At 31.9% G+C, this 27959-nt stretch overlaps 1 protein-coding gene across 14 annotated transcripts in view; it reads left to right on the top strand.

The window, feature by feature from the left end:
- Window positions 1-27959, top strand: part of LOC145259136 (uncharacterized) — a 158975-nt gene that overhangs the window by 95315 nt on the left and 35701 nt on the right. For all 14 annotated transcript variants that reach the window (XM_080116822.1, XM_080116829.1, XM_080116820.1 and 11 more), the window contains 7 exons: window positions 31-2778; window positions 8538-8852; window positions 15915-16012; window positions 18735-18861; window positions 19647-19803; window positions 24034-24328; window positions 25628-25783. In XM_080116822.1, the coding sequence (XP_079972948.1) occupies window positions 31-2778; window positions 8538-8852; window positions 15915-16012; window positions 18735-18861; window positions 19647-19803; window positions 24034-24328; window positions 25628-25783 (3896 nt within the window). The remainder of the gene's footprint in view (window positions 1-30; window positions 2779-8537; window positions 8853-15914; window positions 16013-18734; window positions 18862-19646; window positions 19804-24033; window positions 24329-25627; window positions 25784-27959) is intronic.

A 27959-nucleotide genomic window follows, 5' to 3' on the forward strand; every position in this document is an offset into this window, starting at 1 on the left:
TTAAAAAATGTACCTTTTTCTTTTTTCTAGGTTCTGATAAGTGGAAGTGCTATGTTTGTGATCCTCCAAAAATAAAATCCTTAGTTAAACATTGCAATGAAGTGTTCAGTCACTTGGAAGCCGAACGAAAGAGAGAAGACTTGATCCAGATCAAACCGACAAATTCGCAAAAGAAGTCCTTAGCTCCAGGTAAACCGTTTGATGCTGTGTCCGTTATTCCAATCTGTGACAAAAGTATGAATGTCACTCCTAAAACCCTTGGGATTGTTGTTGAAAAGCTACTGGCTGCAACCACTTCGATGAACTTTCTGCTCAATACCCTGCAGAATGATATAAAGGAGGGTGCCTATGGATCCGATATAGCGGCTGCCGTCACTCAAGGACACTCACCCGCAGAGTTTGCTTTAATTAAACTGAAAAGTGGCCTTGTAAAATATTTTTTTGCACTGAAAGAAACCTTATTCAAACCCGAGATCAAGGAGGAAAAATCTCAAGATGATAACTCGAATAAAAAGTCTTCGAATGCCAAAGGCCGTGGTCGTCCCACAAAAACAAATATGAAAACAGTACGTTGTAGTAAAGGAAAGGGGAAAAATAATTCTGATCAAAAATACTCTAAATCCGCACTTGACTCCAGTGATAGCGATGAATCAGATGTTAGATCACACCAAAAATCTGCGCAAAATGTAGAAAAGCATAAGCCGAAAGATGCTTTGGCTTCTTTGAAGGCTGAACCGATCTGCAATAACAAACCGAATGAGATCATCTTGACGTCGGATGATGACGACGACGACGATGATGATGATGATATAAAGTTTCTTAGTGAGAGAAAAGCAGCAGACATGTTTCTTGACAAAAACAACATTTCTATTAACACTAACTGTCCATCACCACAGAGCGATTCATCCAGAGATTGTCAAACAATATCGCCTACAAAAAAATCTACCCAAAGCAATCGGGTTTCAAGTAAAGAAAACCAATCTCAGCAGAAAGATAGTGAAAAGGTAAAGCGAATCAGTAATGAAGATGGAATATCCAAGAAAGTCAAAGATGTAGAGAAAACCCCTCAAAAGAGAGATGAGAAAACACCCAAGAAAAGACCTTTAACCGAGAAATTAGAAAGGACACCCAAAAAAAGGGATGATAAAACAACACCAGTGAAACATGCCGATAAAGGCAGTGCGAAACATTCAAGTAAATCTCGTCCTGATAGCAGTAATGATGACAGTGATCTTTCTGTTGATGACATTCCGCTAACTAAGCGGTCTCATAAAACTGACAAAAAACCAAATGAGGACCGTAAGAAGACGGTCAAAGAAGAGGAGGAGGAGGAAGAAGAGGAGGAGGAGGATGCTGAGAGATCCAACAGTGAAGAAACTTCAAAGAAAGACGTTGCTAAAGTTGAAACTTCTTCTGAGAAGTCTAATTCTATAACGAATCACACTAACAGCTTTTTAAGTAACAAACCCCTGCATGATCCGGAGAATGCAGCAGCTCAGCTTTCCTTGTTGATGGAAATGGCAAATGAAATTTCCAAAAACCAAGGCAATGATTCTGATAGTGCCGACGATGGTGGTGGCGGTTATGATGATGATGATGATGATGATGATTTCAGTCAGTTCACCAATCATGTCACAGATAACTTTTGCGATAATACAGACGTCTTTAGCCTAAATGGGAAAGATGAACCAGAAACTCCAAAATTGACCAATTCTAATGAAGCTTTAAAGGCAGAAAATCTTGACGCTTCAGATGATTCGGGTGAGGAGTCTGCCAAAGTTTCAAAATCTGACAACGATGAATCGCCTACTAAAGTGACGCAAAATAAAAGAGGATTCCGTAAGAGTAAATCTAGGCAAAAACCTGAGAGTGGTAGTAATGCAAGCAATTCTGAAGATGAGCCTTGTGATGCTGGTGCTGCTGACAAGAGGAAAAAAACAAATAAATCTTTATCCTCTGACGGCCGAAAAAAGAACAATGATGCCAGCGATTCTAACACTAACCAGTCTGACGGTGGTAACCACTCTGACCGTGGTAACCAATCAAATGGTAACCGATCAAATGGCGGTAAAAAAGATGATAATACAGATTCCGAGAAGGATAAAGACAAATCCGATGAAAGTGAAAGCGATAAAAAAACAAAATCTAAGAAGAAAGAAACCAAAAAACAGGAAGACGCTAAAAAATCTAAAGATGCCAAAAAGGCTGCTGATAAGGGTGAAGATGGTAAAAAGGCCGCTGGCAAAGGCGAAGATTGCAAAAAAGCTGCTGCCAAGAGTGAAGACAACAAAAAGACTCCTGTCAAGGGTAAGGATAGCAAAAAGCCTGTTGCCAAGGGTAAGCATGGCAAAGAGACTGCCACAGATAGTGAAGATGATAAAAAAGACTGTGCAGATAGTGAGGATGATAAAAAAGACTGTGCAGATAGTGAGGATGATAAAAAAGACAGTGCAGAGAGCGAGGATGATAAAAAAGATGGTACAGATAGTGTGAATGACAAAAAAGCTGCTGTAAAGAGCGAGGGTGACAACCCCTCCAACTCTGACGAAGAGAATGAGGTGAAGAAAGAAGAAAGTGGAAATGTGAAGAAAGAAAGCAAGTCCAAGAAATTGGAATCAAAGGTGAAGAAGGAGGAAGGCGACAGCAAAACAAAATCTGATGGCAGTGATAATAATGCTGACAACTCTGATTCGGATTCAGATTCTTCTGATTCAAGCGATGATAGCGATCTGTATACGAGAAAGAAACGACGCACACGAATGGGCAAGAATAAAAAAGGTTTGTATAGATATATGTATATCTATATATAAGTGTGTGTGTATATATATCGATCCATATCGTGTGTGTTATTGACTTGTATATTTTTAAGCATCTTTGAATCGTATCAAATGCTTTTGTTGTGGAGTCAGAAAATAATTGCATTGTTCTTGCCGTAGCTTTTGTTTATTTGTATCAATGTTTGTACTAAAACGACTCTTCCCTCTCTACTCCGCTTGTTCATTCCACATTCTTCTTTCAAACGATTTGTTTAACATTTGTATTTTAATTATACTTTTTTTTTTTTTTTTTTACACTGTAACCTTTAGACCTGGAACAATAAGTGAAAACTTAAATGACTCGAGGGGAGAGTGTGTAAAATGCTTGATGTTACACGTCAGTTGTTCATTTTATTCTCCAATCGTACATCATGTTTTATATACGATTGGTTTGTAGATTAATTTATTTTTTGTAGGCATATATTTTCTAAACAAATAGTCTATAAACAATAGTTTCTATTTAACGCACCAATTGTTAGGTACTACCACTCTTCAGGATCTAATAGTAGTCATAACTAATGGGTGACTTTACAGTTCCCAAATTGGGATCGCACCACTGGATGCCATTTTGTGTCATCTCATACCTAGAATGGTTAGGAGGAGGTTTGAGTAGATGATAAGGTTGAAAAGTAGTGTAGGAATGAAAAGGGTGGAAAATGAATTTTGAAATAGGGGTTTGTTTTGTAGGTGTATATTTTTAAAAAGTCTATAAACGATAGTTTTTATTTCACCCATACATGGGTGACCTAACAAATACTATCACTCCAGGATAGAACCGACTGTGGAGTAGTGCTAATTAAAGGTGAATTACCAATTAATTAGAGGCCTCACTATTTGTAAAAGTTTACCTGTTTGAACCATTCATATAAGTAAGATATATGTTTATATTAAAATTATTTATAAAACTCTGGATTTTATTACTGTGCACATTAAATGATTTCATGAAAGCTAGATAGCGTAAATAAAGAGCAAATGAAAAGAGAAGTAGTCGGAGGAGGCAATGGGATAAATAATTTTCAGAGAGACAGAAGGGAAAAATATGAAGAACATCATAAAAGCTTCTATTCAATCTTTACCATCATCCATTTCTATGTAATAATATAATTTTCTTGTAAATATATATGTAATAATGAATTTTGACGAATTCATTATTATATTGAATCACAGATTCACAAACTAAGTATGGAAGCTAATTTGGATTTTTCATTGATGTTCAATAGCATATCGATTCATATATGCACAGAAAATTTGGTGCTTGTCCAAAATACCTCCTATATTAAAAAAACAAAAATGAAGCAAACTTTGTATGATGTGACAGAAAATATCATATTCCAAAAATCACTTGAATTGATCAAGTAGTTTTATTTTTATAAAGAAAATCATCTTTAAGTGAATTTGAGTTTTCCCAATGCTATGTTAAGAATGGCTTTCTAAATTCTTGCAAATTGGAATTATTTCCCTTGTTTTCAAGATGGCATCATAATATCGTTGCTATACATTTTTTGCATATATAAATATTTGGAAATATCAGATTTTCATAAATATATAATATACATAACAAATACTAACCCAGGTGGTCTAGTAAATAATAAAAATGTAAGCAAGAACTTAATTTTTGGTATTTGATGTTACAAGATGTCAATGCATTGTTTATTAAAATGATTTCTGCTGGTTCGGAAGTTCTTGCATCATTTCTTTTCCTTGTCATAAAAACTTGTTACAACAAGCAGTTCAAGAAAAATGTTATGTAATGGTTTGTCCTTTAATCTTCCAAGAATTCATACACCTCGTCTCTGTTGATGTGGTCGCCATTGCCATTTGTTTGTGATTTCCAGTAGTGATGTGGATGCAGTGATGAGGTGGCTTGAATGAACAGGAATCTGAAACCAAACAAATATTTTTGTTTGAAAGGAAAACACAAACATCAAGATTTTGGTGTTAAATGTCTTGTTTATTGTTGTCTCAAAATCAGTTGCCCCACAAAGAACAAAAGAATTCTATTTGTGTCTGCAAGCCTATGTTAGCTGCATCACTCTCTATCCGGATATCTCCCTTAACTTTTGTTCCAATGTTCAAGGTCCCTACCCTTTAGCGTTGCCAGTACAGCCAAACTAAAAATATCTGCTAATGTAAACTAGTTGAGTTACTTGCTTTTTAAATCTATTACAAATGTCTAGTGCTGTTTTCTATAAATTGTTTTGTGTTGTAAATAGACACTCCAGTTAAAATTAATTTTCCCTATTGTATATTGTATTGTAATATGTTTGTTTTATCATTTCTTTACGATATTGTGCTGTAGGTAGAAACTAAAATTTATTCTGTTTTCTTATAATATGAGAGATTTTCAACAAAATGGGAGGAAGGCTGGGTATATAGACACATCACAACTTTTTTATCGACTTAAATTCTTATTTGAAACAGCAAGATTATAAATACCTTTAGATAGCACTGAACAGACTGATATTGATAATAGTTGTTTATGAATTAAGTCCTTAATCTCAATGACAGGATTCACTCAAATGTTTAGGGTTAGTCCAACATTTCTGTGCTTAAAAAGAGATGCAACTTTTGCATAGTTAAAGTTCTAAGGCTACAATATTTGAGGTGTGTCCAAAGACGGTTTCAAAGCAGCAAGATGATCTAGTGAGCCAAAAGTAAGTGGACAGTAAAAAAAAAAAAAAAAAAAAAATTTAGATATCACATACTCCCCATAAGGAAAAATTCATCAAGGTCAAGTCTGATGAACATGTCTACTTACTTTTGGCTCACCCTGAATATACAAAAGGAGTAAATTTTTGCAAATTATAATTTACAACATTTATTGGAATGCAAAATGTTATTTCCTTATTCCTGATACGTTTATGCATATTTCTACATTTATTCATACAAACATGTACAGGCTTTGCTACATTAGCATGACAATGTTTCAATCTCTAGTTTATTTATAACTAAGATCTCATAAGTCAAAAAAAGTTTATCTTTTCCTTTAGATGTTCATATTGATAAGAACTTTTTGAAACATTGCCGTGCCAGTATAGCAGAGGCTTTATAAATATTAATATAAATAGCTCTAATTGTTATTGAGTACTATTATATTCAGTGGCTATTCTTTGGGTTTTATCCAAGAATACATTCTTAACCTGGACTTCTCTCTCTCTCTCTCTCTCTGTGTATGTATATATATATATATATATATATATATATATATATATATATATATATATACACTCACACTAAATTTGAGATGTAATACTTGTGCATCCATATACAGTAGAACCCCGAGATATGTTTTTTTTTTTTTTTTTTTCAGGTTACGATGTGGAATACAATGTTTTTCTGGCCCCTAGTTACAGTATTTACCTCCACCTCACAGTGTTATTTATAATGTTATTTGATTATATACATATATATTATAAACTGTACTGTATTTTCTTACTAATTTTTAATATGTATTGTATAAATTTTGCTTATGCCCCGCCAGAACGGATTAATGCTGTATCCCAGGTTTCTACTGTATATAAACCTAAAAAATGGTGGCTTGTACATCAATTTTGAAAATGGACTAAAGTCGACAACAGGATTTAATATCTTTTCAGATAGAGATTTAGAATAATGATCTGAAGTCTTGCCTCAAGAAGAACCAGATATGCTGGTCTATTGGGTGACTAAGGAAGATATCGTTAGGATGTTCTTTTTTTATTAATGCTAAGATTGCAATGTAGTTTGGTGAGGAGTCTACACAGAACCTATATAAAGTAATTAGCAGGGAATATGTAATGCACCTATGAAAAACTCGCCTTATGCGATGGAGGATAAGGTCGAAGAAGGTCCAAGACTGACACAACTGGATGATAAATATCAGAAAAACATCAGTCTGACTATCACATTAAGTTATTAGATCTAGTAATCTGAAATTTATTAGGAATGATCATATCTACACACATTATCTTAGGAGGGAAGGGCATTTTTAGCTTTTTTTTAGAGGTAGCTGAGGGAGCATGGTATTTGTTCACAAAGTAATAGAAAAATATAATGTATGTGTATGTGATGTTGGTCCCAAAGTATATAGAATGTTATGATTTACCTTTTAAATATATTTTAAAAATCTGTTATATTTGGTAGATTTATGAATTTTTTTGTTTTATTTGCTAAATTAAAATAAAATGAAAATATCTATTAGACAGTTAAATTCAAATAATACAAGTTCAAAGATAATGTTTTCATTGCCGATTTTCATACTCCTCTTCTATTTTTGTCATTGCATGTCACTATTCAATGGTTTTGCACTGTATTAACATTTCAATTATTTGGCAAGAGAAATATTTTTTTTTTTTATTCTTACTTTTATACTTATTGCTTATTTAATCATAGTCTTTGAAATTGAAGGATCTAAGTTTTTAAATTTCTGTTTATTCATAGAACTATGAACAAATGTTGATAACATATCATGCACGGCCTAGTTTTTTTATGCTAAATATTCATATAATAAATGGCATTATGAATTTGATTATGACAGACTAATGAAAATGCTATTTCTAATATAGACATGATAGACTAAAGAAAATCACGTTATTGTTTAAAGCAGTTAATCGAGGCCAAGTCTAGATTGACAATTTCTCTCAAGAATACATGCTATATATCTATTTTAATTTCTCTAAATCTGTCTGTCTGTTTGTTTAGCTTTTTCTTAGAAACTACTGGGAGGATCTGACTGAAATGTTGTATGGACCTTTATGGTAAAGTGCAACATAGTATTATGGTATCCATTCAGTGCACAATTAAGGATTAATATAGATTAGTCGCCACAATACCACATTTATTTTAGAAGTTTTGCATAAAGTACTTGTTCTGGATATGTTCTTGCTTTTCACCATTTTTAATGGGCTAAATGTTGTGCATGCATATATATATATATATATATATAATACTGCTATTTTGCTGAGACTTGTTTGCATCAGTAATACCATTAAATAGACAGTTAATTCAGTTCATAGATTTTAGAATAAAGCTCATTTTGGCCATTTAAATTTATAACATTCATCACTCAATACTCGTAACTTGTGTATGCTAATGTTTTACATAGTTTTGCAATAGCCTTTTTTAAGTATTTGGGGGCCTTAACTCCTTGCACTTTTTAATTGAACATTGTTTCAGCAATATTATCCCTATCCTTCGTCCCTTGAAATTTTATTTCATTAAAATCAAAGTAACAGATACAAAATAGTTTTAAAAAATGATTTATCAATTTGAAAAAATAATAGAAATTATAATCCTAGAAAATTGAAACTTTTTCTCCACCCATAACTTCAGTTAACTATTTGCAAAACTTTTTACTAAGATTCGTACAAAATATTTGGAAGTATCATCTGTTGGACTTGTTTAAGTTTCCAAGTGTTTCTCACTTTTATGAACCCATCTCGGGAGGGACAGGTATTCTTGCTAGTATCTTTGTAAATTTACTTATCAAGCGGCAGAGAGTTCCACAGCCGTGCAGTTCTAAGAAAGAAGCTTTGTTCATGGAATCTACGTTTTGATTTAGGCACGGATAAATAGCTGGGAAAATTATTGACAGTGGTTTCAGCTAGTCTACTAGCTATATCTACTTTGTAATGTATAATTGTGTGATGTATATAAATGTATATTCTGTCTTGTTTTTATATATATATTTTTTCTTTTCTATACTTGTATAACCAATACCAAATAACCTTTTTTGTTTTATAGGTGAGGGGAAAAAAACTGGTAAAAAAATGGCCCCCGAAAAGAAGGAAAAAACTCCAAAGAAAACCCCTCGTGGTCGAAAGAAAAAGGAAAAACCTGAATCTAGTGATGAAGATGAAGAGGATGCTGCAAGTGAAAAGAAAGTAACAGACAAGAAAAATGATAACTCTGAATCGTCAAACTATGATTCTGACCTCGAGAAGGAAATTGACAAGTTATCGCAGAAAGTAGTGATTAAGAAAGCTGGCCAGCGGACCAAGAAGGATAAAGCACAGACAGAGAAAAAAGGAAAGGAACAGGAGAAAAAGAAAGGAAAAGGTGAATTTAAAATTTTTTTTTTTTTTTTATACTATTATTTACTGCAATCTAAGTAATTAGTCTTTTTCATTATTCAAGTTTTTTTTCGGGGGGGGGGTAAAATTTCTATATTAATACTTTTGCTGATATTCATTTGATTCTGCAGATTGCTCCAAAAATATTATTATTATTATTATTATTATTATTATTATTATTGGCATTGCTCGAGAGTTTTTCTTACTTTTCCTTTTGTTTCACTTCCTTCAGAGTTCATACAGACTTGAAAAGTCCTTGAATTTTTACTTTTGCTTTGAAAAGGCCTTATTAGAATTATCCTGAAAAATTCTTGAAAATATGGAAACGGTCTTGAAAATTGTATTTATGTCCAGTAAAAATTTGTGCCGAAATAGTAAAAATAAAATCAAAATAAATATTAAATCATTTAAGTTTTCATAAAAATACCATTAAAATATTTTTCAAATATTGAAAATAAAATCAAAATACATTGTTCTGAAGTTGCATAGTATTATTGTGGATACAAGAGTTATGTTCCTTTATCATAAAACTACCCGAGGTAGTTTTGTGATAAAGATTCAAATCTTTGTTTATTTTTGTTCTCATTTATATATTGGGGAGGATTGGCCACCATAAATACTTTCCTTGTGCGGATGGCACTCTCCAATGGCAAATCTCCTCTTCTCCACTCCCCAAATAATTGTGATAATTTAAAATTAGGCTGATTGGACCGAAAATGAAATTGGAAATTAAAAGCTGTCAAGAAAGTTAATATTTGTTAGAAAATATTTACATTTAAAAAATGTTATGATTTTTATCAAGGTTTACAAATCAGCCTTTCAAGAAGTATAGATTAAAAATAACACTAGATATTGATATAAAGATAATCAACTTTGAACCCACATGTAAATGAAACCATACTCTGTATTATGTACATAAACTCAAACCATCCGTATCAATTACATCCATTGTACCTAATAGAATCTCTAAGAAAAATTCCCATTATCCATAAATACTTTAATAGGTTTTTGGATGTTAAAAATGATTATGGTTTCATTTGGTTATTAATTGAATCAAATTGTTATTGAGCTAGAGCTAAAATCAATAAAATAGGTTTTCTTGTTTAAAAAGATTTGGGGAGGGGGTTAGAGAAATTGCTTGATTTGAATGGACACGAGTTTGTCTCAACAGATCATTTAGTTTTAATTTGTTTGTCTTATCCAAAAAGACTTTCGTTTAGAAACTACAGCCAAAATGATTTCAGAAAGATTAAAAATCCAAACAATGTTTAGCCTAGCGGGTGTGCTCATAGAAAGACCTCCTGTCAGTTTCGTGTGCAAGCAAAAAAGAATATTCTTTTTAAATAATTGGATTCAATTTTGTATTTTTATATATTTGATTAATAATAAATAAAAAAAATTTAATGAGTAAAATTATTAAAGCTGCATTGATCTTAGAAAATCACATGAAGCCTTTGTAATTTTATTGTAGACTAGTTGAACTTAGCTGGCCTTACTTGGAAGTCTTGACTTACATTTTTCTTTTTCTTTGCTGTTATTTTATATTTTTCAATAGAAATATGAAAGTTAAATGTAATTACAGTATCATTTAGTCATTAATTTATTGATCCAAATTGTTGTAAAATTATAATTTTGTTTTAATCTCTAAAATTATTGGATGCAAATAGTTACCAAAATTTTCAATATTTTAATACGTGAGGATTTGCTGAAAAAAAATTTTTTTGAAGTAATTTAACTTTGACAGTTTAAATGCTTCCAAATTCTTTGTGTGTGTGTGTTGAAAATAAATTAAATGGGTGACCATCTTACAAAATAACCAAAATGCTTTTTAGTAGATTTAATTTCATAATTAAATTAGTTTTTTTAAATAGAATAGTTTTTATTTTAGTAATTTACCCTATGACATTTTCGAGTTATATATATATATATATATATATACTAGCAGGCTGCCTGGCATTGACCGGTTGTAAAATATGCTTAAATATGATGTTTTGATTAGCGCAGATTTTGTATTATTATACTAGCAGTTCAGCTCAGCTTTGTTTGGGCCCTATGTACTGTTCATAACTCGCCCTGTGTCAATACACTTTATGTAAGATCTAAAATGTTTAGACCAAAATTTGTCTGAGTAATTTCGTAGACACCGCAGAAGTAAATTTTTTTTTAACTTTGACCCCTTCACATTTATTATTTTGGTCCCAAATCAAAATAAAAAGTTTTACCCATGTCCAAGTTACCTACATCTAAAATTTCAAGTCTTTAGACCAAAAATTGGCGGAGGAATTTGGTAGAATCTGCAAAGGTCAACTCTTTCAACTTTGACCTTTGGGCAGCCAAATTTTTGCCCCAAAACATTAAAATGCTTGCTGCATGTCTGAATACCCGTTATGTATAAATTTCAAATGTTTAGACCCAAAATTGGCTGAGTACTTTGCTAGATACCGCAAAGGTGAAAGTTTTTGAACTTTGACCTCTTAGCTCAAATTTTCAACTGAAACCGATAAAAAAAAAAAAAAAAAAAAAGCTTCCTTTATCTCTGAATACCCTTTATGTAAAATTTCAGATGTTTAGACCAGAAACTGTCTAAGTAATTTGGTAGACCGCAGAGGTCAAATTTTTTTTTTTTTTTAACTTTGACCTCTTAACATTTATTATTTTGGGCTCAAATCAAATTAAAAAGTTTGATCCATATCCAAGTAACCTACATTTAAAATTTCAAGTGGTTATACCCAAAATTGGCGGAGGAGTTTGGTAGAGTTCTCAAAGGTCAAATTGTTGAACTTTGACCCCTTGATAGCCAAATTTCTGGCCGAAAACTGATTAAAAAGATTTTCCCAAATCTCAATACTCCTTATGTCAAATCTTGAGTCTCTTGACTGAAAATCGACAGTTATTTGGTATACACACACACATTTTCACTTTTATAGATATCTATATATTATATTGGACCAAATATATAGTAATGATTTAAAAAGTTTAAAAAAAAAAATTTGTGCACCACCACCGAGAATCGAAACCAAAACGTTTAGTTTATTTTTTCTTTTGACGTTAATGACTGACCTATGAAGAAATATTTGCTGCAAGGCTAAAAATTAAAATAAAGACCTATTATAAACGTTACGCATGCATATTCATAATGCCGTTGTTCAACCATAACCTGGTAAATTCCATTTCTTTAATTTTTACACTTTTGTACTGATTTTTTCTGGCTAAAACCCAAATGTAAAGTTTTGCATGGGTTCAAATATCCTATATATGAAGTTTCATGTCTGTAGACCAAAAACTGACAGAAGAGTTTGATAGGCAAATATTTTAAACAAATATATATGCATACATAAATATATATATATATATATATATATATATATATAAGAAGTTTGTGGTTACGATAACTTTTTCACGCAAATATTACGCAAGTATAAATCATGTAGAATATCTGCATGAATATAATTACATGTAATAGTTAACTAAAGATGATCATCCCATAAGAAAATCGAAAAAATTAATAGGAATTAATTAAAATGAATGTTTAAAAGAATGTGCAAATTAGCTAGGTCTTGCTATTGAATGTAATTCTATGACCCATATATAACTAAGTTGTATTTTCTTTTTAAATAAATAAAAAGAAAAGGTTTTTAGTAAGAATATCAAAAAAAAAAAAAAAAATTATAGGGGTATAGATAAAAGTAAGAATGTGTGAGGACACTTCTAAACAAACTTTTGATCTACAGACTTGAAATTTGGTATATAGGGTATTCAGGCGCATGGAAAACTTTTTAATCCATTTAAATCCAGAAAAGGGGCTGCTAAGAGGTCAAAATTGAAAAATTAGTCTGTGTGGGTAATCAGATTTTTATCTGTTTGCTGTTTCATGAATGCGCATGCATGAATCCTTTACTTGACAGATTATTTACGTTAAGAATAAGTAGGTTTGAAAATACTTTTTAAAGATCGTATTAAGCTGGCCTAATGGTTATCATACTTTACCTACTATATTCAGGTTTTGGTTTTGATCTCAGTTTTTTTTGTTTTTTTTTTACTTACAGGAAGTGAACTGTTTAGAAAAAATAATACTTGCATGCACATGTCTCCATTTCTTTCGTGTTTTTAAGGAATTTAACCTTTAATACCTATGGTATTTCTGCTTATAATAAATAAGAATTCTGCATTAATTAAAATATAATATTTATGCGTATTTTATAACCGAGCAATACCGGGCAGCCTGCTAGTAGTAAAAAGAATCTGCCAAAGTGCATTTGTTTTATTAAACAGGTCAACCATTTCAATCTTTCTTTAAAACAAAGTAAAGTTACTTAATAGTATTTATATGATTTTTTTTCTTCATTAAAATGCAATAATGCATTGCGATGCAGTGTGTATAATCAGATACACACTGCAGCTACTGTTTCTAGTTTTCATTGTAGTCTCATCAATTCACACAAAGTTTCGTTTTAATGAAAGATTTATTAGCTTTAGACGCTGACAAATTGGAAATCGGAGGAAGATATAGATTAAAAGATGGGTCTCTGTTAAGGAGAGAAAGATAATGTGGAAACGGCTTGATTCTGCATATTGTAATTTTCAGTTGGTTATTCTGCCAGATATTGTTTTCCATTCCTTATTTATAATGCTACACTGTGGAAAGAATTTGAATTGTTTCCCGTAACACCATAGTTACTAAATTATTAATTGAAACAAATTGTTACCAAACTGTTATGGTTATGTTTTAATCTATTTATAAAGTTATTTCATGTGAATGCATTCTAAAACTTAATCTTTTAATGTACCAGGATTTGCTAAAAAAAAAAAAAAAAAAAAAAAAAAACTTAAGCCAGAAATGACTTTATTTGATAGTTTAATTTTTAAGGTTAACAAATAGGGTTATGGAGTAAAAATGTATAAAGTCTGTCAGACTCCTGGGGTTCTAAAAACTCTGACTCCTTATTTTAAACTTTTTTCAATATTCAGACTCTGTTGATTCTTTAATGATTAAAAATCTAATTTCTGGCATTTTTAAGAGTCCAACTTCTTCCCAAACCTGGTCAAAAAAAAAATTTTTTTTTTTTCTTAAACTTAATAGTTAAAAAAAAAAAAAAAAAAATGAAAATGTATGAACAAATCCATATGCATCATGATAGATTTAGTTAATATTTTTAATTTTTGATTTGTTATATGCCTAGTACAATGTACTAAAAGCATTAAAAACAACAAAATGTATTAAGTACATACGTTTCTGTTATACTATTTATTACTTCTTACTTAAGGTAGAATTGTTTTTTTAGTGGTTAAAAAAACCCAAATATATTACAAATAAAAGGTACTTGTGCACTTATGCTACCATACTGAAATAATGTTATTATTTAGAAACCCATTCTTAACATGGGAAGGAAGGGTGTTTTGTTAACTATTCTGTACTTTCATCTAACAATTAAATTAAAAGATATTGTGACACTTGAATTTATTAACTCCTTGTCAAGACCATTTTTTCGAATCTGTAAAACTAACCGTTTTTTTTTTTTTGTTTTTTTTTTTTACACTGAGGATATCTAAATAATAATAATTAGGCGGTTTGATAAAGAATTTCATTGTAATGCATTTTGTAACTTTTTACCTCGTTTCCACCATAACATTTAAAATGACTATCTTTTTTAAGGTTTTCTGGTATGCTGAAAACGAATATTGCATTTAAATTTTCCACAAATAATTAGCTTTCTGGATATTACGCAATGTCATTTCTTACGTTATTGCTGGTGACCATACGCGCATTTATGCATAGTTTCTCGGTTTTGCGTTTACGCGCACCAAGATGGCCACCAGCAATAACATGAGAAATGACATTGCTTAATATCTGGAAAACTACTTATTTGCAGAAAATTTAAATACAATATTCGTTTTTAGCATATCCTAAAACCTATAAAGTAATCATTTTAAATGTTAAGGTTGAAACAAGGTAAAAATTTACCGTTTTATTTCTTTATTTACATAGTTGAATTTTCAGTAAAACAACAGAATAGAAATGACAAAAATTACCATCAACTGATGAATATATAGTTGTTGCTTATCAGGATTCCTGGTATCTTGGTACTGTGAAAGTTACATCGAGGATGTAGAGTACGATTTATGGTTGCATCTCAGAAAATAGGGGTATATCTTGAGTCGGATAAAGAGGTTTTACAAAATTAAAAATTGGACTGGTCCCAAAATGCATAAGTTCTGGTCAACTATGGGGATTTCCATCTTTTACAGAAATCCAAAATCTGTGAAAAATTTTCTTTGATTTATTTCGTAATTCATATCTACTCAATTTCTTTTTTTTTCTTTGAGGGGAGTAGTAAATACACCAACCATGAATGCTCTTTAGGCATTCAATGGCTACACCCCAGGTTAAGCTCTCCTTTGATGGGGAGGCAGGAAAATGCCTATTCTCAATAAATACCACTATAATACTTAGTTTTGTTCATGAATAGACACCCACTGTATGATACCATGTGCCAATTTAAAAAAAATTAAAATTTGTACATCTGAATTTATAATTCATGGCTTATGGTAAAGAGATACATCAGATTTGACTGCATAATTAGAAAGAGCACACAATGTTACATAAGACTGCCAAGTTTCATGAGAATAGCTTGAAAAATAAATAAATGGTAGCAAAATTACTGAATTTTTTGAAATGTTGAGGTCCGTAATTTAGCCCACTTTTTCAAAACAAAAATGTCCACAGAAAAGCCTAAATTTTGGCACTTGAAACTTTCATAATTTTTTAACTATTGATGGTATTTTCATAATTCAAACGGTTTTAAGCATCTTTTACATAGCTCTTTCCATGTAAGTTGATAGAATAATAATTATCTAAAAAGAAAAAAAATCAACTTGTAATGCTAATGCAAGAAATATGCATGAAGTTGTCTCATAATTCTATTAATATGGATACTAAATTTACATAACGTTAGTATAGTCAAGACAAATCTGGATAAAATAATCACTACATTTATCCGAATGATATCATTCACTTGTGCATCATTTTAATGGTTCATTTTCTTTTCAGGTAAAGGTAGTAAAAGTAATGAAGAAATGTCTTTCTCTGACTCTTCACATGAATCTGCTGCTGAAAGTTCTGATGATGATGACGAAGAAACAAAAGAGGTAAATAGCTTGATTTATAAATGAGCTTTCTGCATTTTGTGAAGACTCTCAGACTCCATGATGGTCTTGAGTATGACCTTTAAAAAAAAAAACATCCAGTGGTGAGCTCCCATTTGGGGAATATGGAGTTGCCCCTTAGTTACTACTAGCCTGGGTGCACAGCGTTGCCCGGGTGTGGAGAGGGGAGGGGGTAAAATAACAGTAGGAAATACTAGGCAGCTAGAGTGGAGAGAAGTGTTAAAAAAATGTGATGGCAGGCAGGCTTGAACGCATGACACAAAGGCGGAAAAGAAAGTGAAAGAAAATCTGACATCTTGCCGATGCTCCATGACGCAACCGGAAGTCAAAAGCATTCAAATTAAGCATAGTCAATCAAAAAGAAAAGATGACCTGCAGAAATGGCATTGGAAAATCTGACCCCTCCCTGCAGGAAACTGCCCAGTTGAAGGTAAAGGAATTAATGTTTTTGGTCAATTTTTCGATATTTGTTGTCCGAATGCTTGAGCTTCAAAATGATACTGATCTCGTCATGATCAGTCGCCTCTGTCGAAAGTTTTTGCGCAACACACAAACACGCATACACACCTTTTGCCTTTTTTTTATATATAGACTAGCGGGGGTGCCTGGCATTGCCCAGGTGTTTGGAAGTGTGTTTTGAGGCTCGAAGAAGTATTGACATGAAGGCAGAAAGTGAAAGAAAATCTGACATTTTACAGCTATCCAGGATGGGAATTGAAAACCATTCTAATTTAGCAATCAAAAAGTTGACACGCGGAAAGTGAAAGTTAAGTGAATAAGTCACACACTTAAGTTTGGCTGTAAGCCTGTTAAGCTTTCAGCTGTATTTGTTTCCCACACCAGCTCCTCCTTAGAGTGGTGGTGGTAGGGGGGGGGGGGTCCTGGCAGTGTCTTAATGAATAGCAATTGTCTGATATGAAGGGTATTCCCCACATTGATCAAAGCGCAAATTTTATAAAAGTCGATCAAAATAAATCTAGAAACGACGTCCCTTCGCAAATCGTAGATATTATGATCTAGGGGGCATATAAAAAGTTCTAAAGCATAGTAAACCCCCCCCATCCCCCCCGACTCCAGGATTAACATCATCTCATGCCTGCTATCCATGCAAAGGGTCAGCATCAGCCAGGTCGCATACAGTCATATCGCTTCTTACACTCTCAAAACCAAGATGCACTCAATTTACTAAGCTTTCTAATGCCCCCAAAACTCAGACACGTTATTTGTGTTGTTGCAAGAGATGGATTTCCAATAAAGAACGCATAATTGGGCTCTTTCTTCTGCTTTGCAACCATATCTAGTCATGGTATAATCATTATGCCAAAGACGTTGCAGGTCAGAAATTTTTAGGATGCAGGTCTCACCACAATGCAAAATAGCAGAGCAAACACAATTTGAAAATAGTTAAATACATCATCCAGTTTTGGTATTAGCTAATCTACTGCAAGTATCTCAGATGGACAACATTAGTCAATGTCTCACACCTGCTCTGCATACAATCCAATTCAAAGAGTTGACATCAGCCAATCATAAAACTTCTTACAGACGCAAAACAATGTTTTCTCCAATCTACCATAGTCCTTAATGCTCAGAAAATTCAGACATTACTGACTTGATGCTAGAGATTGGTTGCAGCACGGCTGATGAAATCCTTTTGCAACCACATATTCACCTGATCACGACAGTTATGTCAAAGCTGTTGCAGATTGGAAGTTTTTGGACCCATGTTTCACTACAATACAAGGTAGCAGAGCACACATGCTGAAGATAATTTTTTTAAACGTGAAGGCAATGTGCTTAGATATAAGTATTGGCAGCAGCTTCCTAAACCTTTCACATGCAACATTGCAAAGTGCATTTGTGCACTCTCTTTGCCAGATAACCGATGAACAATAGATGGTGACAAGGAGATAATTTTCTTTTCTGAAAACGAACAAGAACTGATCTTTTACTTTGTGGACTGCCTGTTTGCATTTAATGTCAACGTCCTGTTCAATATTATTAATGCAAAATATTTGATTCTTGTGCAGATTATATTAAAAAATGAAAAAAATCTGTTGTACGTACTCATAATAAAACAAAAATATATTTAAACTTCACTTAAAGTGATCAAGTAGTTTAATTTTTAAATTTAAAAAAAAAAAAAAAAATTATGAGCATCTCAAGAGTGACTATCTCTTGTGCCATTTTGAAAAAAATTGCAAAAAAGAATAAGGGCAAACTACTTGATTAATTTATGATTTTTTGAAATGGGTACGTACATCTTACAGATTTTCTTTATTTTTGTTTTTTAATATAAGGGGAATTCTACACTGCATCTAAAATCATAACAGTCCACACACTGTGGTCCTGAACAAGATCATATGAGTTTAGTTGGTTCCACTGCAAGCTTGTTGGCCAAAAAATGTTACCCAACAGGATTGATGTATATGCAATTAAAGTTTCTTTAAGGATTTTTTTATCTTGAGTATCTATTTAACTTGTGTAGATGGGTCTCTGACAGGTTTCACCCTCCCAGATCAGAGTGAATGGAATTATAATTTGATTATTTTACTTTTACTATTTATAAATTATGAACTATTTCACATACAATGAAGGGTATCGGTTGTTCTTGTAACTATTTGTCACTTTTGAAGCTTTTGATGTTTTTTTATTTTTTTTTATTTTAAGTTTTTTTTATCTAAATATTTTTGGATATTTATAGGATGAAGCCAAAATTAAACAAGAGAAAGAAAATGCTGAAAACTTGGCTTCCATGATTGAAGAGGCTGATAAAGAGGCAGATGAGGCAGATGAAGAAGAAAGTTCTGATAGTGATAGCAGTGGATCAGGTAATTTGAACATGTTTTTTTTTTTTGTTTTTTTTTTTTGTCTCATATAAATATATATAGCCAAAGAGACTACATCATAGAACAAGAACATAAGTTGTGGAATTGTAAACCTCTGTAATGTAAGAATGTGACAAAGTCTTATTGAGGCCATAACATTTCCGTATTGTATGAATTATTGTCGAAGTTATGCTGTTAAAATGTTGATAACTTCAAAACAATTCATCTAGTCAGGTTGAGATTGTGGTTACTGTTATCAAAGAGCAGTGGATTTATTCAACGGATTTTAAAAAATTGGAAGTTGAAATTTCATCAAATCCATAACTGAACCTGTAAAGATATTGGTTACAATATTGGCCAAGTAGCAAGTCTCTGAACAGAATCAAATATATTGCCAAAAGTATAACTTTCAGTTTTAAATTTACTTCATCAGTTAATTTATCAGTTTTAAATTAGACTAATGTTTTAACTCAGTTTGGTGATGATTTGGTCAAGTGATGTGGATATTTGGACACCAACGTAGTGATAAACTAACAAACTCTATTAAAAACATTAGTGTGTTTCGTATTCAATTGAATTAGGAACATTTTTTTTTCTTGAAATTTTTTTTAAACTAAAAGGTCAAATTGATAAAGCTTATTAATCAATGAATGTGTTCCTATCTCTAGATTGGGAAATTGGTGGGGATTGTAGTCCCCCAAGTTGAGAAATTAATCGCAATTTCAGATTATTCTATTATTGACCACTTCCACGATTATCATTTTTTTTTTTTTTTTTTTTTTTTTCAGATATTATTCCAAACAAAAAACGCAAAAGAGGAGCGGATAAAAACGGTGCCAAAAAAAATGCTGATGATTCTAATTCGGATACACAACCTAAGAAAAAGAAAAGCAGTCGTTTATTACAAGCAAAGTTGTCAGATGACTCAGATAGCGATGTGAAAGGGTAATTTTAACTTCATGTTTCTTTTAAATTCTCTCTTTTGATCACCCCCCCCCCCCAATCAACACCCACACCTACAAACATCCAGGCCATGCTGGGTACCCCCTGCTAGTAATTAATAAAACCTTTCAAATAATTTGGCAGGTTTGTACTCAAGAAAAATTAGTTCTAGAATGGAGCTATCTCCAATGAGCAGTGATGCCACATAGTCCTACCCAATCCAAATTGGTTTATCTTTCTTATCATATAAGATGTATTGTTTTGGCCTTGTGTTATTTCTCTGGGGTATGCATGTTCTATTTGTCAATAAATTAGATGCTGTGTTCAACAATACTTGGTGTTTGATCACCGGTTGCCTAAAACTGGACAGCTTTCATCTTGCTGACATTGCCTCTGTCGATGTAACGTGGAATTGCCATCCAATTAAAGATCAAAAAGGTGACCAATGATTAAGAGTCTCCTTTATGGGCATGAATGAAAGGATCAACTATTGAAGTTGGAAGCTTCCACATACGATCTTTCTACTCAATAAAATTTCCTCTTCTGAAGCCTAGTGGATCCAGTAAAGGATGTTCAGTTGCATGCAAACAGGAATTGGATGATCAAAAGCTGCTATGGTCAAATGGGCTATAAAACTTATTCAGCCATCTTCAACAAATGTGGAGAGGAGGACCATACAATGTAGCAATGCCTTCTACTGTAGCTTGAAAAATCTCGCAGAGTTCCATTATTATGCAAAGAACTGCGTAAAGAGGAAGATGGGGGCTGTTGTATAACGTGCTTCAAATACATGCATAGAAGTTCATACTATATTGGTATGCAAATTTATAGACATCGCCAACATTTTATGCACTATTAACAATGTCATTATTTTATGTCTAACCTGTATATAATTTTTATGAATACTGAAAGACGCTCTATTGAATAAGAGAAGCAACGGTTTTTTTTTGTTTTTTTTCTATTCTTTGTTTTAATTTTATTAATTAGAGGCCTCCATACTTTTTTATGGTACTTGTGTATTTAACGAAGCAGATGTAACTCAGCATTTGCTCGGCTTTGTCCGGCGCATGACGTCAACAGCCGGATAAAACCGAGCGTTGGCGATAAAATAACAACGCTACAACAAAATAACTGTACAATGAAATTGTAAAATGTAGAAACATAAAAAAAATTAAATAAGTAAAACAAAAACCTACCATTCATTTGTTTTTTTATTATTATTGTTTGAAATTGTTTAAAACAAGTTTTTTTGTTAAATAATAGGGAACTTTTTTTGTTGTGTGAACTGTTTTTTCAATTTTTAACGTAAAAAAACATTGTCTATGTCTTAAACATGTAAAAATTATTTTTTTTATTTTTATTTTATTTTTTTTGCAACTCTTTGTCAAATAAATGGAAAAAGCCTAAAAAGGGCAATAAAAAGCGTTGGGGGGGGGGGCAGGTACAAGGATTATTTGTACATTTTTTTTTGCCAGAAACAAGGATTTATTTTTATTTATTAGTGGAAGGAGGGTTTCGGCATTCCTATTTGGTACAGTGACCAAGAAACCCTGCTTTTCGACGGGGTCGTATCCACCGAAGACCCAGACCGTCTGCCGACGTTGTTTTCTGCGGTTAAAAACGGACTCGGCGATTTCTACCGTATGGCCTGGGCCTCCAATCTGCCGGGGATTCCTAAGAAAATAGTCCTTGCATATATCACGCAGGAAAATTTTCCAATCCACAATTGTATGGCGAGAACGTAACCCACATTCGCAATGGAGATTTTTTGTAGATGTCATCTCGAACGCCCATAAGTATATTATTTTTATTATACATGCGATGGTTAGTCGCAATTTTTAGAAGAAGGTCCCAATCCTAATGGAGGTCCATCAACGACATGTTACACTTCTACACCTCCAACCGTAACCGTCGGAAAGGCTTGTTCTCTTTGCAAGTACACAATCCTGGCCAAAATGTAAACACCTTTTCTCTTCTGCCAACGATTTCCGTTGCTGGCAAAAGTTTAGTGCAGTCTCTGGGGTCTGGAGCTGGTCTGCAAGGTTTGTAATATTCATTATTATATCGTCAGTTATCTTTTTAAGACAAAATTTTTTTAACTCTCTTCAAATAAGCGTTTCTTGAGTTGTGACACTCTTCCAATTGATAGCGAAATTCTCGTCTGCTTAATCGGCAACGCTCGGTTATATCCGGCTGTTAACGTCATGTGCCGGACAAAGCCGAGCAAATGCTGAGTTACGTCTGCTTCGTTAAATGCACAAGTACCTTTTTTATAAATGGGTAGTAAAATCAAGTCCCCTCCTTCTCTTAAAATTTATGAAATTTATTTTTAGTTTTCGTAACATAAATTTTTTTTGGGGGGGGGGGGGTAGAACACCTAGAAAAAATATTTCCCCTCACCTATTTAATAAATAATGCTTTTAAAATACAAGTTAATTTAAAAATGAATGCACATCAAAAATTTAATGAAAATCTGACCATTAGTTGATTTTTGCTGGATTTTTTAAACATGGGTATGTTTACACCTTCAAAATGATCAGTACATAGGAACATTGTTTTAAAGCATCGATAATGTAAACACGATTTTGGTCTCACCTTTTCATTATTTTCATACGCTGTAAATATTTTTTAAATATTATCAATTTATTTTAAGTTTTTTTTTTTTTTTTTAAGGGTACAAAACATGATGATAATATTAAATTAGATTAGTTACATGGGGAGTCGGGGCTTAAATCTGTGTTACACGTTGGAGGTCCTTACAAATCTTAAGTTTTTATTTACAAACTAGTGAGACCTGCAGACTCTTTCATATGTAATATATTGATGTTGGGATTTTGTGAATGTTCAGGGTAAATAGAGATGCCCTCTTATTATTACGCCATATTATTGTACCTATTTACAATGCCTCCCCATGGGACAGTTAAACACCAGGGTCGTTTTTTAACGTGGAGAAAAGGTACAAGAATAAAAATTGTCTCGGTCGCGAAGGATTTCTCCTCCACTGAAAGAGAACGAGAAATAGAAGTGCCACATATGAAGAACAGATACTACACTTTGATCTTATTGTAGCTCTTTTGTTAAAACTGCAGAAGTGCTTATCTAAGTTATCAGGGATGGCCAGCGCAGTCCAGTCGTAAAATACACTTAAATATGATAATTTATGCAGGTTTCGTATATATTATTATAGTCAATTTTCTATTGATTCTTGTATATTATAAAGTTGTGATTTCAAAAATAAAAAATATATTCATATGACGTGGGTGCATCGGCTTGAACCAAAACTTATGAAGAAAAATATATAACTTGAGTTCCTTCAGCTATAATCGAAACCAAAACTTAAGAAGAATTCTCGATAAAATTATTTATTACAAGTCATAGAAGGTTAACAATTAAACGACAGTCACTCTGAAGAGAAAAGATGTAAGCATGACACACAAAATAATAAACATGCTATTGTATTAATATATAGACTAGCGGGACCTGTGGAAATTCCACAGCGAACTCTTTCATATGTAATATATTGATTTTGGCATTCTGTAGATGTTCAGCATAAATGGATAAAACTTGATATTATAGTATCTCTTTTGTTAAAACTGCAGAAGTGCTTATCTAAGCTATCAGAGACGCTCGGTGTAGCCCGGTCATAAAGTAAGCTGAAATATGATATTTTAATTCTTGCAGATTTCATATATATTATAGAGTTAATGTTCTATCGATTTTTATGTATTATAAAGTTGCGATTTCAAAAATTAAAAAATATATCCATATGACCTGGGTGCATCAGCTTAAACCAAAACTTATGAAAAAAAAAAAATATATATATATATATATATATATATATATACACACTTGAGTTTCTTCAGCTATAACCAAAACTTACGAAGAATTCTTGATAAAATTATTTATAAAAAAAAATAGATGACTTAAGTTTAATCAGCTATAATCGAAACCAAAACTTATGAAGAATTCTTGGTAAAATTATTTATTACAAGAAATGAAGTCCATAACAATTAAACGACTGTGACTCGGATGTAAGCGTGACACACAAAATAAGTAACACACACGCTATACTATTAATATATAAATTTCCTTTTGAAACTGTAAATTTGTCCAAAATTATTTTTGTGATAAAATTCTTTTACTTGAAGAAAGCAAATTAATGTTTGGAGAAACATTTATCTTGCTTTGATGTATTTTTGTTTATAATCAGATGTGATTGTTTTATTTTTTCAGCAATACAAAAAAAAAGAAGAAAGCTAAAGAGAGTGATGATGAGTATGGATCAGGGTCTAACAGTTCATCATCGTCATCGTCATCACCTTCAGATTCCGAGTCTAATTCGGATTCTGGAAAGAAGAAAAAGGGAAAGGGAAAGAAGAAAAAGGGGAAAGGAAAAAAGGGGAAGAAAGCCAAGGATTCTGATGATTCTGATGATTCCATTGATTCAGATGAAAGTGTTAAAAAGAAAGGGAAGAAAGGTAAACGTCGGAAGCGCATCAAAGCACCCAAAAATTCTTCCGATTCTGGGGTAAGTCTATTTTTGATTTTCATTTCTATTATTTTAACGTTATTAAAATCTATTCAATTGTAAGATAACTTCACTAGCTACTTTGTAGAGAAATCTGTTTTATTATAAGGGTCACTAATGAACTAGATGAGCTTCTTACATTCTTTTATTATAGATGAGCTTCTTACAGCACAACTTGAACAAAATGAGAGTGCATATTTAGAATTACTTATTTAAAAAAAAAAAAAATACCGAATCATTATGGTGTACATACTCATCCTGGAACAAAGATGTTATATTCCAAAAATCATGTAAATTGATCAAGTAAGTTTTTTTTTTTTTTTCTTTAATCAAATATTACGAGTTTTAGCAATTAAGTGTTTTTGTCAGCTATTGATGATCTCTTACTTATGGAGTCGAATCGAGTTGCCCACCCTTGTATTTTAATGCAACCTGAACAAATGACGCCTATCGCCTGTCCCAAATTTCGATTTTCTAAAAAAAAATAAACAAAAGTTACTTGATCAATTTACATAGTGACAGCTATGTACATCATAAAGATCTTTCCATTTTTAAATTACTATAATTCTGTATAAGAACCAAAATGATAAATTCATGAAATATGGAAATATATTCTGTATTAAAAGTGATTAAAGGTGAGGGGAAAATTTATTTCAAAAGCCCCTCACTTTAGTTTCTGTTTGGTAGTTCAAGAAATTCAAAGAAATGTTTTCTTATACTATTTTTCCAAAAAAAAAATTAATAAAAAACAATGTAGTTAAAATAAAATACAAGACAAAAAAACTTCTAGACAATGCGGGTTAGATATGACCAGTAAAATATATAAATTACTATAAACTGTATATGACCAGTAAAATATATAAATTACTATAAACTCTATATGACCAGTAAAATATATAATTACTATAAACTGTAGCAACATGGTGCTTATGTAGAATAGATATCCAAAGAATTTCAGTACTTATGGATGTACGATTGGTTACTTGAATAAATGCTTGGTGAACAATGAGGAAAATGGAGACAGATACAAATCAGAAATCTGCAAAAGTAAACTCGAGAAATTTTCCAGTTTATTCATTTTATTGTTAGTATTTTTAGACTTCAAAAGCAAATATAATTGTTTGTAAAATTTTTAGACTTCCAAAGCAAATATAATTGTTTGTAAAATTTTTAGACTTCCAAAGCAAATATAATTGTTTGTAAAATTTTTAGACTTCCAAAGCAAATATAATTGTTTGTAAAATAGTATGTTTGGTTATTTTATAGTTTTTATTTGTCTGTTTTTTTGTTTTTTTCTAGAGTGGCAGCGGCAGTGACAAAAATTCTCCTGGTGGTCCAAGCAAGAGAAAGAAAATCCGGAAACTAATTTCTGACAGAAAATTAACTGACACAACCAAAGCTGCTGCGAAGGCTGAAGAAGAGCGACGTAAGAGAGTTGCGGAACGACAGAAAAAAGTAGGTTTCTTAAATATGAAGTTCAAAAGTGATTAGTGAGAATGTTATGAATATTCTGAATAAGCGCTAAGAAGTTTGTAAAATATTGACAGAAAAGAGCATAACAAAATTATGGTTTATCAAATATTATGTAATGCCTTTCAGGAAATTTAAATTATTTTATCCTAATTTTTTGCTCAAGTTGAAACTTTGCATATGTTGCCAAGTATTTGTATTGATAAAAAAAAAAAATGTGTCCACCTATGTAAATAACGTAGATAATAAGTATCAAGGAACATTTGGCTGAGCTCTCCGGTCGTCAGGTGGTTGGATGTCTATAATGGAATTGTAATTGGCTAACCATTTCCTACAACTCGGGGGCTGTTGTGTATAGGCTGCTACCATAATTTTGGATGTAGTCCAGGCCAAAAAAGAAGCCAATTTGATTAGAGTAGATGCTTCTGATAAAACACATCGTGGTCAAGACTTTTAGCAAATTCAAAAAGATATTAGCAAGTTAACAATTTGAGAACTCTTCAACAAAACTAACTTTCTCAATAAGTGTTTATATAATTATGCCCATATTTTTCTCTCTCTCTCATATATATATATATATATATATATATATATATACTAGTAAAAGTACCCGTCGTTGACTGGGTTCAAAAACAGCCTACAGAAAATCGACTCTGATGAAAGTATGATAGGTTATGAAAAGGAAGGGTTGTAAAGAGATAGCTTCGAATTGGGGGGTATCAAAACCAAAGCAAAATATGATGAAAGTAAAAATAAAATAGATAAACCCCATAATTTATTATACCATACGTGTTCACACTGAAACACTTATCACAATATTCTGTGGATCTATATTAAAAAACCTTGTTAAACTTTGTGACATATTTCCATTCTATGGAGGTCAGGCGCGAACGAGCACCCCATAATTTTATTATACCCTATTTCTTCAAACTGAAACAATTATCAAAGTATACTTACGCAGATAGATATGAAGTCTTGTGCCTATTTCCATTCTATGGAGGCCAGGAGCGAACGCAGACCCCACATTCAGCTTTATATTATATATCTTGATGCTGAAAAACAAAAATTGAATTGAATCTATCAAAAATTTGGATGGATTAATAAATATCGTAATGTATTCATTTTTCTTGTTTCTTTAATTGTTCTATCTAGTACATTGAGCTTCTTATGATTTTGATAGGATCTAATTTTAAGATAAATATTATCTTTATCTTGTAATTATAGATAAGTTATAATTCTAGTCTGTTTGCTTGATTTTTCTCCTCCCTCCCCCACAAACTTTTAGAAATGGATCTATTCTAAAACTACATTACCTGTTGTACTTGGATAAGTATGTTTCAGTTTAATAAAAAGGTTATTGTGGGATCTTTTATTAAAGTTCCATTAAAAGCTCCATTTTATTTATAACTTGAAAATTATTAAAAAAAGATTTTTAAGTATATAAAAATAGAGCTAATACGAGGTTTTGATCTTGAAGTAGAATTTCAAAGAGGTCCTCATTAATTCTTAGAAATACTGAGTCTTCCTTGAAAGAGTTGGACGATAAATTTACAAAAATTTAGTTCAATTACCCAGTTAATGCTGAGTACATCCTTATCTCTTTTACCTCAAAAATTGAATACTATAAAATATTTTTTAAAAAGGTGAGGATAATATTGCCTGTTAGGGCAACTCTTGATTTTTCTGTTGTGTATGTAGTTGGATATACACTACAGTAATACCCATCCCAAGATGAGTAAAACCCTCACCCTCAAATAGAGCATTTTTGCACAACTTTTATATCCTCTTAAGATTAAAATCAAGATAAAAACCTTATGTCTAGAATCCTTATTCTAATTTTTATAAAGATTTATTACATGATTTTAAACTGAAGGGGTCTTAAGAAATTAAAATTCAGGGTATTTTGCTTATTTGGTATCTACTGACTTGGGTCATGACAACAGCATATTCTTTTCATTGTTACGACTCTCAAGTATATGTCCGACACAGTTAATCAACAGAGAACCACATCACTCTATATAAAAGAATATAAGATATCAATGGATACACATTCGAGGGTCAAAACAACGAAAAGAATATGCTGTTGTCTATTTTTTTTATAAATAATTTTATCAAGAATTCTTCGTAAGTTTTGGTTATAGCTGAAGAAACTCAAGTATAT

Source organism: Euprymna scolopes, chromosome 34, assembly GCF_053919585.1.
Source record: "Euprymna scolopes isolate OS-2025 chromosome 34, ASM5391958v1, whole genome shotgun sequence".
Taxonomy (NCBI): domain Eukaryota; kingdom Metazoa; phylum Mollusca; class Cephalopoda; order Sepiida; family Sepiolidae; genus Euprymna; species Euprymna scolopes.